This window comes from Colletotrichum tamarilloi (genome assembly GCF_030869305.1).
Source record: "Colletotrichum tamarilloi strain Tom-12 chromosome Unknown Scaffold_72.1, whole genome shotgun sequence".
In the NCBI taxonomy this organism is placed as follows: domain Eukaryota; kingdom Fungi; phylum Ascomycota; class Sordariomycetes; order Glomerellales; family Glomerellaceae; genus Colletotrichum; species Colletotrichum tamarilloi.
The window spans coordinates 137,149-152,560 of record NW_026849455.1 but is presented as its reverse complement, the minus strand read 5'-3'; the positions used below and the strand labels follow the sequence as shown (position 1 = coordinate 152,560).

Here is a 15,412-nt window from a genome sequence, read left to right as displayed (position 1 = left end):
GTTTTAAAAAAGTACGTAGGTTATAATAGTATTTTTATTTTTAAAAATCTTAAACTAGAGCTTTAATTAAAGAGGATAATAAGAATAGCTATATTAATATAGTTACCCTTATTATTTTTATAAAAAAGTACTATTTTCTTAAACTAATTATAATAGTAAATACGCATATTATTATAAAGTATATACCTCTATATTAATTCTATATACCTCTCTATTAATTCTTATATAATAAGAGGCTAGTTATAAATAATTATAATAAGTATAATTAATAATATAAGCGTATTTAAAAAAAGGAATAAGGGGTATATAAAAAAGAAGTTCTTTATATAAAACTTAATATAATTCTCGTATATCTTTTTATTATTTTTTATATAATAAATAATAGCGCGGAGCTTATTAATATTTTATTAAAATTATAATTAAGAATGCGCTTTTTAATAATAAAAAAGGATAATATATTTATAAAAAAAGAAGTACTACTTATAATAGCCTTAGTAAGGGCCTAAATTATTAATTATAAAATAATTAATATATTAATATACCCCTTAGCTAAATAGTTATTAAAATAGTACATATACTAACTATTACTTTTTATAAAATAATAATTACTATTCTTAAAGTTAATAAACTAAAGAGCTATTTAAAAATAAAGTATATACTATACTAACCGTTTTTTAAGAACTACTTTTTTAAGTTTTTTAAAAACTAAGTATATATTAAATAAGCTTAAAATAATAAAAAAAACTATACTTATTATAAAGAGTACTTTAGTTTCTTAGTATTCTTTTTTACTTTTTATTACTTTTTTAAAAAAAAGCTAGTTTTACGTTTTTTAAACCTTAAAATATTATTAAATACGAATTTTTAAAATTATAATATATAATATACCCTTTTTAAAGGGCTTATTATTTAAATTAATTTTATTTTTATTTTTAAACTCTAAGGGGGGGATAAGTAAAAGCTTTTTAAAGCTCTTATTATTATTATTTATTTTATTATTACCCTTATTATAATTATTAATAAGAGCCTTAAACTTAATAAAATTCTTAATATCTTAATTAATAATCTTAATATTTTCTTAACTAGGGAAAGAGAGCTTAATAACTAAGCTTTAATAAGTAAATAAGAAGTTATAGGGGGGGTAATAACTTAAAAGGGCTCGTTAATATTATTACTTATTTAAACTCTTAATAAATTATATAATATATATATAAAAAGTATTATAAAAATTATATAAAACTTATTATTATTTCTAAATATATTAAATATTTATATTTAAATAAAATTAATAAATAATTTAATAACGTAAGTATATATGTATAATAAATAAAAATATATATAGTAATTATAAAAAAGTTAAAAAAAAAAAAATAACTAAGCGACGCTATAAAAATTTAAATATATACGAAGTAGCTAAGTAGCCTCGCCCTTAGTAATTTATATATTAAAGATAGTAAAATATATACTATTTTAAATTAAAATTTTATTTATTTTAAATAAAAAAATATATTTATAATAAATATAGTTTAAAAAACGCATATTCTTTATACTTATTTTTTTTTATTTATATTTAATTAAATCGGGCCTTTATAAAAGTATTTAGAAGTTTTATTTTAAGTATAATAGCTCCTTAATAATCGTAATTAGGGGGTATATTATATAATAAGGATAAAAACTATATTTTATAAAGTACTTATTATATACTAAATTACGTATCTATTTTAAATATTATATATATAAACCTTTTCTTTTTATCTATTTCTATTTTAATATATTAAGCTACTTTTATTATACTCCGTATACTTATTACTACGTGCTATAACTCGTGATAAAGACCATTAGTCTCCGTACTCTTGGATTAAACAGGTCTATATACCAATCTATCTACGCCGGCTTTGCCCGAAAATCATCGCAAGGAATGCAACCACTCTGTAGATAGTTCCAATACTAACCAAAACTCCCATGTTACGCCATAACCAATTCAAATGGAAGCCAGTCGCCGCTGCAGCAGACTCGACATCATACAAGTACCCAAAAGGCGAGACTAGCTGGCCAAAGTAGATCTCTGCTAACCAGACACCGGGTGAAGCGCGCCAAAGCCATTCCAAGTGCCACTCCTTGACTTTAGCTAGTGGAGGAGCAGCACCAGACAAGATTGCAACGATAAGACTAATCATTGTCGCAAACAGGGGGGCATCTTCTCGCCGGACAAGCATGCTGACGATACTGGCCAGCCCGTAAATGCAGTAAAAGTAGAAGAAGTTCGTGAGGAAAGCAAGCCCCCAGTTGATCACCGGTACCGTGAGAATGAACAAGAATGTTGTGAAATGGAGACATCCAAAGAGCATACGGGGAAGGACCGAGACGACCTTGGCAAGAAAATATGCTAGTCTGTTGTGTCCCGCTTCGGCCTCCCTCCGATGCACGAGCAGTTCTTCTGAGAAAGTCTTCACGCCAGGTGCACCAGACACTAGACCCACAGCAATGGAGACCAATAGAGCAAGTTCAGGGGCGGACTTGAAGTCTACAGCAGTTGACAAGATCGAGTACGGCTCTTTGAAAGTGCCAGTAAACAAGATGCCCTTTTTCGAGTGCTCGGCAAGGCCCAGGAGAAATCCAGCGAGCGCCGCGAGACCCATCTCAGCCCAAAAAGCTGCTTTGGTGCGGTACTGCTGAAGCATGGCCCGGCGGAGGCAGAGCCATGCCTGTCTGTACAACGGTGCACCGCGATGTTTGATAGCGGCGTAGATGCCGTTGTTGCTCATGATGGAGGAAGCGTGACGTTCCTTGTGCGCGAGAGACTGGCGGTGATCTGACCACTCTGAAATGAGCGAGTCTTTGGAAATCTCCCCGATTTGCTTGTAATCGCGACCGTTCCCCGTAATAATATCGGTGACCACGTCGCCGTGATTACTGTGCTTTGGGAACCCGAAGCCGAGCCCCTCGAAATAGTCCTGCACTTCAGCTTGGGGACCTTCGTAGATAGTCTGGCCATTGCCGAGGAGAATGAGGTTATCGAAATTCTCAAAAATTTCGGTTCGTGGTTGATGGATGATGACGATTACGGTGATTCCCAGCCGCGCAACTGCCTTCAAAGTCCGCATTAAAGATGAAGCTGCAGTTGCATCGAGACCGCTCGTCGGCTCGTCCAGGAAGATCGCCATTGGTGCAGAAGCCAGTTCCATACCGATACTGACACGTTTGCGTTGCCCACCACTAATGACAGGTACAGCGACTGAACCGACTAAGGAGTTGCGTACGTGGGAGAGTTCCAAGCAGTCAATGACAGAATCGACATGAGACTCAATGTCAGCCGTTGACCAAGTCTGAGGCAAGCGGATCTTTGCGCTATGGACAATGTTTTCGTATACCGTGAGCTCCGGCAGCACGATGTCGTCTTGAGGTACATAACCAATCACCTTCTTGTACCGCTTCAACTTGTCTGGACTGCTGTTCACAGCTACTATGCCTCCGGTGTTCTTGGTCTTACCCATGAGTACGTTGACAAACGTTGACTTACCGGCACCGGATCCGCCCATGACAGCCGTCAAAGTGCCCCGGTCGATGGATCCCGTAACGTTTTGAAGAATCATCTTGGAGCTCTTCTTAGGGTGGAAACTGAGGTCAGAGTAGCTGAAGGAGAGACCAAGATTGGTTGCATCAGTCGCACGCCTCATCGAGGAGACAAACGCCATCAGCTGAGGATTGAGCATCTCGCTCGTTGGCCGTACATTGACTGAGTCTTCGGAATCGAGGTTAAGGGCGGCTTGAAATCCTCCTCCATAGGAGTCGGTCCGGTTGGGAATATAGGTAGCGCTCATTGGGAGCATCTCGCGGTCTGTATCTTCCGAAAGTGCCCTGTAGCCCGTGATCTGAGCTTTCATGCTGCTCATGCCGCGCTTCAAAGTTGGACTCCGGCTCTTATTTGATTGATGATCGCGAAGGCGCTTTCGGAATCGGTAAATAACCATGCCGGCGATCATCAGAACATCGATAATGATCAAGATGGCGAGAGGGATGAGAAACAGCTCGTAGGAAGAACCTGCCGGGCAACGGCTGCCAACCGAACATGGTGTTGGGGTTGCGGCTCCAGGCTGGCAATATGAGCCAGCTGGACAGACGATAGAAACCTTGCCGTTATTCTCTTCTGGGCAGTAGTTTCCAGCTTGACAAACTACCGGCTCAAAAGGGCCCATGCCAGCGTTCTTGCCGCCAAAATTGCAGGTGAATGATGCTAATCTTGCCATTTGACATGCGTCCAGCGGTGGACAGTACTGAGGTATTGAATTGACGGTATTGTTCTCACCTAGACCTGAGTTAGCAAACACTTATCCTTCAAACGCACACTTGCAAGGTTTTTTTGAGACTTATACTCACATAGAAAACCCGGGCTGCACCCAGTAGCCTGCCAACTGTCCACAGTCTGAATCTCTATCGGAACCGCCCCTTGTCTGTAGCACGGCGCAGCACTATATGGCTGCTGGCCTGCAATGATCTGTGCCGTTGCTTCGTAGAACGAGGTCGAGAATCTGGTATTATTCTTGCCAGTGCAAGCGCTGTCGTACACACTGAGCCCGTCGTTGCCCGGCGAGTCTCGCAACGCTCCAGAGAGCCATCTTTTGGGCTTTTCGATATCCGGCGGACTTGAAGCATCATAAATGGGCCCATTGGCATTTCCGGTCCCATTGAGTGTGTTGAACCATCTGCCGGTTCTGATTGTGTAGATACTTCCCTTGCTTTGGTCTCCGATGCATTGCCAAGCTGGTTCTGGGGCTCCGCCGGCAGGTGTCACCTGTAAAGCACAGAGACATCCTTCTGTATCAAGGAAACTAGGGCCTGTTGGGTCTGTTTGGGGATAGTATGGGTCCTGTGGTAAATCCGAGGCGTCGAGGCCGAAAGTCTTGCGGCTCATGTTGGCAATGGAAGTCTTGTCTCTACTCTCTGCTGAGAGTTCATTACCCGATCCCAAATTTCGCGATTATTGCGGAGTTGCAGCTTTTTCATTCTTGAAGGTGTTTTCGTTGTCTCTTGGCAGGCAGACATGGTACCAAAACAGGAAGCAATAATTCATTTTCCCATCAGATTTTAGCGTGATCCTTCTGGCTCACAGCACACAGCTCACAAGGGACGAGCCCACGCAAAAAATACTTAGTATTACCTAGCTAGGGAAACTCGGACGAGGCGAAGCTGCAGACCAATTGCTGACGCTCCACCTACGAGTGCCGCGCCTTGTACCATGGGAAATGAGTGAAACCAATCCATCATTGTGGTTGGAGATCCACACATTGGCGGCCCGCAGCATCGGACAAGATGAACGGCGTCGTGGCGCGGTCGAACCCACAATGCCAATACTTGTTCCACGAACTTTTGCTGCCTAAAGATGATGGGCATACTGAATGGTATCTAATCTTGGTTTGGGTACAGCGCGAGCATAGCGTAGATCCTCGGCTGACATCAATTCACTTCCTAGGATCCGTTGCCTTAGTAGGGGCAGCATGCAGAGTCCCGAACGAATTGGCACTGACAAAGAGGCTTTTCATGTGATCCAGGGTGATTCCGATTGGCTGGTTCCAGCGTGATCTCATGGCGCGTCTCGACCCAACAAAATCATGATGGACGATCTGACTATGGTATCAGCAGGTGAATGACAATATCTTCATTGAATCATGTTTCTCAATTGAGACTGCTGAAAGCTATCCCTGGCACATCTCATGTCCCTATTTGCGCCGAAGTTCAACCGATGTAATGACACATCATCCGCTACGGGTAACTTCAATAACATGTCAGTCGACTAGATATAAAGTATGTGCATTACCCAATGCTGTATGATGCTATAGAAGCAGTTTATGATGGGTTGATCGGAGCCCGTCTCTATTATATTCTTATACTGACAAGTTAGATCTGGAGCTAATGAGGAGGGACATGTAAAGATGGTTGTCCTGAGTCCGGATGGTATCCTGCCACAGCTACCGGGATAGTTACTGTTATCCTCACTTAGACGTCAATTGAATCAATAGTAATGCAGTACTTCATATCTTGATATCGTAGAACTAGACCATGGTACTCTACTGTAAACGTCCACTTTTGTGTCATGTACAAGTAAGACGAAAGAAACGGATGTGTTTGCGTATATTAATCACTTAGGCCAGCTCAGACGCCCTGCTTGATGATTTCTGCTGCCTGTTGATAGGAAATTGTGTCAGTTAAATGGAGCATCGGGGCTATAGAAACAGAAAAGCAAGAGGAGCAGACTCACCTTCTCGGCAAGAGCATAAGTAGGCTGGCAGGTGTTGGCGCTGGGAACCATGGGCATGACACTAGCATCAACGACTCTCAGGTTTTTCACTCCGTATACCCGCAATGTCTGGTCGACAACACCGCCCAGGTTGAGTGGCATCATAGATGCGGTACCCACGGGGTGGTAGTCAGTTGGTGACATGGCGCCGGCAATGTAAGCCTTGAGATCCTCGTCCGACGTGACATCAGGACCGGGGGCGTACTCGACCGGATCAAATTGCGTGGCTAGGGAGGTGTTGAAGTTGTAGCGGCGAAGGAACTTGATCGACTCGACGAAGAAATCGGCCTCGAGAGGGTTGGACAGGGCGCGATAGTCAATCACAGGCTCAGTGTTCCACGGGTCGGTAGTGTTGATGTTGATGGTGCCACGGCTGAAGGACTGCATTGCGACAGGGCCCTGAGATCCATGGTCTGCAATGAGCTGCATGCGGGTGAATGCCGTGTCCTTGGATCGCATCTGAGCGGCCAGGATCTTCATCTGCGCCTCGAAGCCAGCGACGACTGTGGACGCAGCATCCGTCGGCAGGAGACTGGCATAGTCTTGTTGCTCCAACTTGGTAGCGAGCTCCTCAGCCCGGTCGGACACGGCGGTGAAAGGGAGCCAGCCGGCCAAGTTAGTCAGTGCAATTGAATAGGGGCCTGTCCCACGGAAATCATAATGAATCAGTCAGAGCCAGGCAAATGTGGTTGAGATAACTCTGGCTTGGAGAACTACTAACCGGTCTTATTGGCTGCCCACACCTCGTCGGCCCAAGTCTTGAAGTCATTCCCCTCAACTAAGTCGTTCGGGTTAGGGTGGATCTCAGTAAGCTTAGAGACTATAGACGGGTTAGTTTTTGTATTCTACGTCGACTGAAGGTCCGGTTCATCGCGTCCATAAAATGTCTCGTCACTTACGAGTAATGTTCATGGTAGAGAGACTGCTGTGGTCTTGGAAGTTCTGGCCGACGCCAGGGAGATCGACAAGAACATCTATGCCACCAGCTTCGAGAAGGCTCTTGGGACCAATGCCGCTAAGCTGCAGCAGCTGAGGAGTGTGGATGGCGCCAGCAGCGAGGAGAACCTCTTTCTTTGCAGTGACAGTGACAAAGCTTTTGTTTCCGGACGGGAACTCAACTCCGGTAACGGATAGCTGGTCGTCAAGAATCAACTTGCGGGCCTGGGTGTTGAGCAAAAGATGGTAGTTAGGACGAGTGGCATTGACGTTCAGATAGTGACCGGTACCAGCGTAGGAACGGGTGACGGTACGGGGATCCATGAGCGTGGGAAACCAAAAGACACCGGGCTTTCCGGCACCGCTGTCAGCCGGGAACTCCACTCCATCGATCTCCTTGAAAGCCTCAACTAGGGGCTTAACACCAGGGTAATAGAACCGCGGCCATCCGGCATAGATCTCTGACGAGTCTCCCCAGTAGGAGGCGTCAAACTTGACGCTGTCAAAGTTGTCAGTCAGCTCGGGAGGCGGCTCAGTGAAGTGAAGGCCCTGTTATAATGACGGTCAGATTGAAGTCGCGACAATGAGGTTTTTGCTTTAGGTTCCCTCTCTTACCTTCTTGAAGTATGGCAAGATACCGTCCCAGCTCCAGTCGGCAGTTCCCTGCTGAGCCTCGGATCCGAAAAGGCTGGCCCAACGGTCGTAGTCCTCAGCCGAGCCACGCATGTTCATCATGGCGTTCACCGACGCACCACCTCCGACCTGCTTAGCAATGAAGACATTGCCTGTCCTTCCGTTCAGACCGGGCTGGGGTACAGACTGGAGTCCAGGCCAGAGGAGGTCGGTGAAAGCTCCAGTTCGAGTGAGGAAGGAAACCTTGAGGTTCTCGGACATGTTGCCCCAGTCTGCAGCCTCGAGAACCAAGACTTTGGTCTCAGGGTCCTCTGTCAGACGGTCTGCGACAGTCAAGCCTGCAGTTCCGCCACCGACAATGACATAATCGTAGCTGTTCAGCAACTGAGATGAGTTGATTTGGCGTGGAATCACAGAGGCGTCAGTGACACAGCTGGCTCCGAGGAGAACCGCGGATGCGATTGTCAGCCACCGGGGCTTGGGTTGATGAAAGAACGGCATGGTGAACAATAAGCGTCTCTGCCGACTCGCAGAATACTATTTATGTAAAAGAGAGTGAAGGCTGCTGAGAGACCCATACAAACTCCAACGATGAGGTATGATCAATCGTTTTACTTATACACAACTCTCCTTGTGTCCAGGGCAAAGCACTTGGCGCTCGCCCGGAAGCATTCCAGAGCCGTGAATACGCTTACAGTATATCTCACAAATGCATGTCATATCAGACTTCTGATTCGGAAGGTCAACATATGCAGGGGCAGGCTCGGGGATGGGCCCGCCAGATGGATCAGTCGCCAAGCTGCCAAGTCGTGCGGCGGTGCTGTTGGACCACCAACTGAACAGGATACAGAGTCGAGTTGACGGAATTGCGGAGGCCATGATCCATTAGCGAGCCATATGCTGTTGGTTCTGTACAACTCTATGTGCGACGGCACTGTAAGTACCAACGGGATCTTAGCCTAATTTGACCTTCGGAGACTGTCAAAGTGAGGTTCCGAGCCTCTTTTCTGCAGCTGATGATGACCACATGACAAGGCTGTTTAAGGTAAATTATAATTTCAAAGAAGAGAATAAGTGGGAATATCCCGACTCCCGAGTCCTGAGCAACCTCTTTTCTGGTCAACTTCCTTTTTCTGCGTCATAAACTCTGTTTGCGTTACGCTCTCCACTCACAAACAACCGACGGAGTCAAGTCTCTCTGTTCACTGCCTTGTAGTCGCCCCGCTGTTGTCGAGAATTCTCTCAAGCGCGCGGGAGTCCCGCCGGCCCATCTTATCAGATCCTTCTTCGTTGTCGGGTATGTCTTGGCGGCGGAGCCATGTCAATAAATTTGAGTTTTTAGTCATCAAAACTCCCTTCCCAGCCTATTTCTCCGAGAATTACCTTACGCGAAAGAGGTTAATCTTCGGCGAGAATCCAAACCTTCGTCAAGAAGAACAGAGTGCGACCCCTTCCAACACAGCCTTACGTCCGCTATGGCCGTTGCTGACATGCTTGGCACGCGCGATCTTGTGACCAGAACAGGTAGGTAGCATAGAACCACATAGACTTGGTTCTTGGCTATCCCCATAGCCGGTAGCGAGCTCGATGTGCGCTTCACATAAAATTTGAGTTGCTTAAGCCAAGATGATCGTCGGAATACGGCCACACACTTGGCAGGGGTTGCACTTCGGCTAACACACCATCCCAAGGATCAGACGATAGAGTTCTGGATGTGGCAGGCGGTGCTGTCGACACAAAGTCCGAGATCCTAGGAGACTGGATATTTGGTCTAGGTCACAACTTACACCCATGTACGAATATTGACGGATGCTGAGTCGAAACTACATGGATGTTGACCGCTTAAATCGTTGGTGAAAGGGGGGCGTTTATTTCTGGCTTGCTGCTAATTATGATGGAAAATATTCAACTAAGCATGGAAACACAGATCCAACATTTCATTTTCCGTCAAAACGCTGCAGCTCTTTCAAGTTATTGGCTCATCATACGCCATGTTAAAACTGACGCCGAAGCATACACTTCAATCATAGTAAGATGGGGAGCTGATTCAAGTGTCGAGGCGTAGTTGGCCTGGGTGAAGTTGGGCTCTTGCATACGGTACATCCATTTCTGAATGCTTTTCCCCCCTCGCTATCCGCGAGTAAAGTTAAAACTACACTGTTGTCTTTCACTAAAAATCGTGGGTCGCCAAGCCTGGGACCTGGGATGAACGGCTCGGGCTTATGATGCACCTCGAGTCGCGGAACATGCGGACTCCGGAACCGGTCTGGGATGGCCTGGCGTCTTGAAGTATTTTGTGTTTGGCTTGATGACGCTTTTCAGTCCCTTCGCGCAGAGCAGACTCGTGGAACAAGCTAATATGGGCTCCATCATAAACCTGATGCAACTTCTCGGCCAGCAACGGAGGATGTTAGCGCATGATTTCATCCCACCCGGCAAGTTGGCCCCAGATCCTAGACTTGGCAAAATGTGATTTCCTCATTCAAGGGGAGGGTACTCCCAAAGTGCGATATCAGGTCTGCTCACATTTACACAATGCACCGCCAGGTAAGGTAAGGTAACAATTTGTCGCAATCGCTGCATTCTGAATGTCCGGAACCGACCCGGCTCCGATGATTTGGTATGCCCAAGAAGAATTTGGAATTAGCACAGAATATCAACGCGCCGGGTTGTGTTTCCCTAGCTAAATAGACCACCCAATTCATACCCTAACTCTTAGTCACATCTCAGCTTATTTATAAACCCTTACTCGGTTCATTTAGGCATGAATCACCCTGCATGCAGGCGGAAAGCGTACGCAGGACGATACATCTTCAAGTTGCTGAGTAAGTACAGTGCTCGAGAATTTGGACTCAGAAATGTCTTCTTTCATCAGAAGACTGGCACATTTCGTGTGAGGTACTCGTACCAATTAGGCAAAGTCCTCTTGTACGGATTTCCCTCTGTCGTCAACTGCAAATCCTCGATTGCACTTCCCCACTTAACCAACTCCGCTTCTCCATACGCTGTTTGCATTATGGCCAAGCCGAAACCCATTCCAGTGCTAGAGCGAACACCGGCCGGGAGAGTTATCATGGGGTATCCCGCCTGGGCAGCAATTTGATACGTCTGGCCGACGTCAGGAGGGACTAGGAGACCAGCCAATTTCGTCCCATTAGAAGAGGTGAGGGCATCATTGATACCACTCCGCGTTGACTGCTGGGAGAACTCGACAGCTTGAAGATAGATCTCATCCTTGATACCTTTCGACTCGAGAGATGCCAAAAACCCGTCTTGGCCAGAGTAAAACGCGGCCGTCCCAAGTGGCCAAGGATGACCGCCCTCGGTCCCGTCATTGTCATAGTTGAATGCAATGATATCTTCGAAAGTCTTGATATCGGTGTTTTCCAGTTCCGAAAGGTAGGTGTTGATGTTGTTGTAAAAGTCAACTTTAACAACCGTGTACTCGGACTCATTCGGGTAGCCTCTTGATGTGCCATAATCCCAGTCCCAACCATCCGGGCTAACGATGGTCTCATAGTCAGTGATTTCAGTGTTGTTGATTATCGTTGCCCCAGCTGAGGTAATGAGCTTGAGTAATTGCTCTAGAGACTCCCTCTGTTCATCGTCTGCGAGAGCCCAGAAACTATTCCAGGGAAGTCCGAAGGTGGCGCCTTTTAGGATCTCCTTTGTAGATAGGAATTGAGTGTAACCCCCTTCAGGCGTCCTGCCTTCCTGAGCCAGGGTGTAGTTGTCTCGCTCATCAATGCCATAGATTGCATCAAAAGCGTAAATAGCATCTCTGACTGTGCGGCCGAAGGTTCCGACAGAATCTTGATGCTCGCTCTCAGGAATGACCCTATCTCCGAATTAGCGAAGCTTCGGAAAATCAGATTCCAGAGACATGGTCCATACCCTGCCCTTGAAGTCAGACCAACTGTAGGCTTGAATCCTACAATGGCGTTTCGCTCGGCGGGGTTAATGACACTACCATCTGTCTCCGTGCCCAGCGAGAAAGCAATGGCATTCGCCGCGACGCCAACAGCGCTTCCCGTGCTACTACCGCCCGGATTGAGTGTGAAGTTATACGGGCTTCTGCATTGACCGCCTCGAGCCGAGAACCCCTCAGAATAGTTGTTGCTACGCATATCGGCCCACTCACTCAGAGCGGCCTTGCCCAACAAGATAGCGCCGGCTTCGCGAAGGCGCTTGACCACGTGAGCGTCTCGGGGGACGATGCTGCCCAAAAGCGCAAAGCTGCCTGCTGTCGTCTCCATATTGTCCTTGGAGGCGATGTTGTCCTTGACGGTGAATGGAATGCCGTGTAGTGGCCCCCGTATCTTTCCGGCTTTGCGTTCCAAGTCCATCTTGACAGCTAGCTGGAAGACATCTGGATTGATTTGCAAAATAGAGCTGTCTGGCGCGTTAGTGTGCATCCACTTATGTTGTGATGAACCATCTACTTTGCAACTCCAACATGCCAGCTAGAGTAGTCTACTTACTGAATGTACTCCTGCGTCTGGTAGGTTCGTTGGATATAACACCCAACTAGCTGCTGAGAAGTGAGTGTGCCAGCAGTCAATGCTACTTGCATCTCGTCAATTGTCGCCTCTTCCAACTTAAAAGTTCCACAGAGCGGCATCGGGAACAGGTATGCAGATCCCACATCTTCAAGCAGCGGGAACACCGAAGGTACGGTTGTCGACGAGTTTCCAGGCCAGCTTTGAGAGGTGCTAAGCTTGCAGCTAGCCAAAGAGATCTCAATACCCGCCACAATGGCAACCCAAAGTTGCGTCTTGTACATCTCGGTCGCTGATTACTGTGCTTCCTTAAGCGAGATGCAGAATGCAAGCCACGGGCTGGACAGGCAGAAGACCGGCTGGAGACATGAGACAGTGGCCAGGCACACATAGCCACAGAGTCGGTGTGCCCTGTTGCAGCTTTTAAAGCCTCACATCTCAGCTGATAAGCTGACGTACTATGTGCAACTCTGCCCCGCCCCGAGATGCCGATCCGGGTTTGCCAGATTGCGGCGGGGCGCAGGTGTTGTCAATGGTTGGCTGCATCTTCTTGGGGGCTGAGATACTGATAGGAGATGATAGGAGAGTTGCGGTGCGCAAAAGCAAGCCTAGGTGCGACTAGTCTTGCGGGGATTGAACAGGGATTCCGGGATGACTCGGTCAGTAATTATGAGGTGCTATAGTAAACAAATGTTTTGAGCCATGTCGCTGGGTGAGCCTCCGTTCCTGTCACTACCCTAAGATGATTACTTAGTTGTTGGAGTGAGGTGTCAATTTCAAGTCGATGAAGGACTTAGAAGTTACACGCAATGCAAACGGAAACAGAGCCATGTTCACTGCCGCTTCTATATCAAGTAACGGGACCCGAATGTGTCACCGTGTCAGGATTGACGTGAACCTTCATTTCTTTCACCTGGCTCCTTGAAATGCAGTGATGAAACGGTGAGTTTCAAGCATTTAGTTTGACCAGTCGACATATTTTGAAAACTACATGTAACCAAATAAAACAAAGCAAATACAAGGTGGCCGTGACAATAACCTTCGTATACTTGTCTAGACATCATCCATTTTTATTGCTTCGACGTCTCCTCAATCTCCCAAATGTCTTTTCCAAATATAAGTCGGGGGTGACAGTTCTCCAGAACGTAGAATTTATGGCGTGTGATTAGCGATTGAGAACCACGGGAAGGGTTGTGGTCAATGGTTATAGATACCATGCCGATACATGTCTGAATTTTCCCTTGGTCAAATTTGAATCCAATTTTCTTGTCGTCTTCACACGAATCCACGTTTATACCAAGTGTCTTGGCTTCTAGAATTGAGATGACGCTGACATCAAGTGTAGTATGAACGACGCCAGTCAAGATTTTGTCAGTAAGTTTACCCTTGTGCAATACATGAGAGTGAACAATCGACCTATCAAGGTTGGCAGTGTCCACTAAGATTACTCTCTCGTGAAGGGGTTCAAGCTGTTGGCGTTGACTTTGCGATGCCTGGACGGATTTTACTTCCTGGATGTTCGAATTTGCACCGCTCCCATGGTCGACATGACGTTTAGTAGCTGGTTGGCCTGTTGTCGATGATGTCGTAGTCTTCGCCGACGATGACTGTTTGCGTGAAAGTCTCTCATGTTGCAAGCGGCGTTCGAACTTGTACAGGGCCTCGTGATCATAATGGCGTGCCTCCGTTTGGGAGCTTGCTCCACGTGAAGGAGCTGAAGATACTGATGGCATGGAATTGCCCGACGATGAAGATTTGTAGGTCTGTGGCCTCGCCATTAGTCTTCGGAAAAGGTTATTTTGGATGTGAGAAATTACCTCCTTGGTCCTGGTAGATGACTCTGACGACGCTGATGAGACGAACTTGGGCTTCGGGATACTCCCAGTTTTCACCATACTTCTTCCTAAGGGTAACATAATCTCGTAGAGAGAGCTGTTGGACTGTGTCTGATGTGTGAAGGTATCCGTTGGCATGAGTGGGTTGGCTCTTTCAATTTGGGCCTCTAGTCTTTTCAGTGTTTTCAAATTACCTCTAATGACTTTTTTCAGGTGATTACTAGCTTAGAGTGAGTTCAGAACTGAGTCGATGACTCCGGGTGAGGTCCCCATGTTTGTGAGAACGTACATGTGTTTCTCATTCGAGATGAATTTCTCAGTATCCCAGAGTGAAGCTTTGCATTCCATGTCGAGAACCTCGAGTTGAGTGGCGGACACAAGCAGCTGAAGACTGATCTTTACAGAATCCATCTCTGGAAATAGATCTAGGATACTGTCCTTCTGATACCACCACTTGAAAAAGTTGAAAACGGCGTTTCCGCCCCCAAGAAGTGATCGGACTCGTATGGTTGCTTTATCGAGCCGCCATTCTATCAATTCCGATCGATTCAGTATCCGATCGAGTATCCCTTGGGATGAAAGATATTGAAGAAGAGGAGACTTGGTGTAATTTGCGAAGTGTCGTTCGAGAGTGAAATGAGTCATATTGATACAATCCGAGAAGTCTTGTGCTTGGGAGGCACATCGATCAACTTCTTTCCGCGGAGAGCTATTCTGTTTCGAGAAGTTGAACAAAGCCTTTGCGAACTTTTCACCATAATGAGCAAGCTGTATAAGAGCTGCGACGCTAGCAACTATTCCAAGGATCTCGGCCATTTCAATTGAGTTGCAAATCTCAAGGGCAGAAAAGATGTAGGCGCTGTGTTGATTGAATTTATGGCCACGTAACTCACAATCTCCCCAGACGTGAAGAAAAAGCAGGAGCAATAGCGCTCTAATATCCTCGAGAGCGAATCGCCCCGGGGTGAATGTAGGCTCGAACAGCAACCCCCGCACGTGGCCTTCTGCATAGCATTTCATGCTGTAGGAGGTCATCGGCAGAAGGGAAAGTGAGGCTTGCCTCTCCAAAAGCCACCCTTGGGCGGAGCGATGGGCTCTCTATCTCGCTGCATGCTGTGCTTCAACATGCCAATCGCACCTTTCATTCATAATGCAACCTGCACGTGAAGCACCCTCTCATGCTGCATCAATCACATCATAGCTACTCTTGGAAA

The 15,412-nt window shown here is 46.2% G+C and overlaps 4 protein-coding genes across 4 annotated transcripts; all 4 read right to left on the bottom strand.

Moving 5' to 3' along the window:
• Positions 1 to 1,880: 1,880 nt before the first annotated feature.
• Positions 1,881 to 4,912, bottom strand: CTAM01_12186 (uncharacterized protein; the record flags this gene model as incomplete). The annotated part of the gene is made up of 2 exons (XM_060528193.1): positions 1,881 to 4,306; positions 4,378 to 4,912. 2 exons carry the CDS (start codon positions 4,910 to 4,912, stop codon positions 1,881 to 1,883), a joined length of 2,961 nt encoding a protein of 986 aa, XP_060377212.1.
• A 1,238-nt stretch (positions 4,913 to 6,150) lies between these two features.
• On the bottom strand, positions 6,151 to 8,365 carry CTAM01_12185 (GMC oxidoreductase; the record flags this gene model as incomplete). The annotated part of the gene is made up of 5 exons (XM_060528192.1): positions 6,151 to 6,180; positions 6,257 to 6,936; positions 7,017 to 7,115; positions 7,195 to 7,780; positions 7,847 to 8,365. 5 exons carry the CDS (start codon positions 8,363 to 8,365, stop codon positions 6,151 to 6,153), a joined length of 1,914 nt encoding a protein of 637 aa, XP_060377211.1.
• A 2,370-nt stretch (positions 8,366 to 10,735) lies between these two features.
• On the bottom strand, positions 10,736 to 12,647 carry CTAM01_12184 (amidase; the record flags this gene model as incomplete). The annotated part of the gene is made up of 3 exons (XM_060528191.1): positions 10,736 to 11,702; positions 11,759 to 12,256; positions 12,346 to 12,647. The coding sequence occupies 3 exons, from the start codon at positions 12,645 to 12,647 to the stop codon at positions 10,736 to 10,738; spliced, it is 1,767 nt and encodes a 588-aa protein (XP_060377210.1).
• A 786-nt stretch (positions 12,648 to 13,433) lies between these two features.
• On the bottom strand, positions 13,434 to 15,014 carry CTAM01_12183 (uncharacterized protein; the record flags this gene model as incomplete). The annotated part of the gene is made up of 3 exons (XM_060528190.1): positions 13,434 to 14,126; positions 14,181 to 14,418; positions 14,488 to 15,014. The coding sequence occupies 3 exons, from the start codon at positions 15,012 to 15,014 to the stop codon at positions 13,434 to 13,436; spliced, it is 1,458 nt and encodes a 485-aa protein (XP_060377209.1).
• Between the last annotated feature and the right edge of the window lie 398 nt (positions 15,015 to 15,412).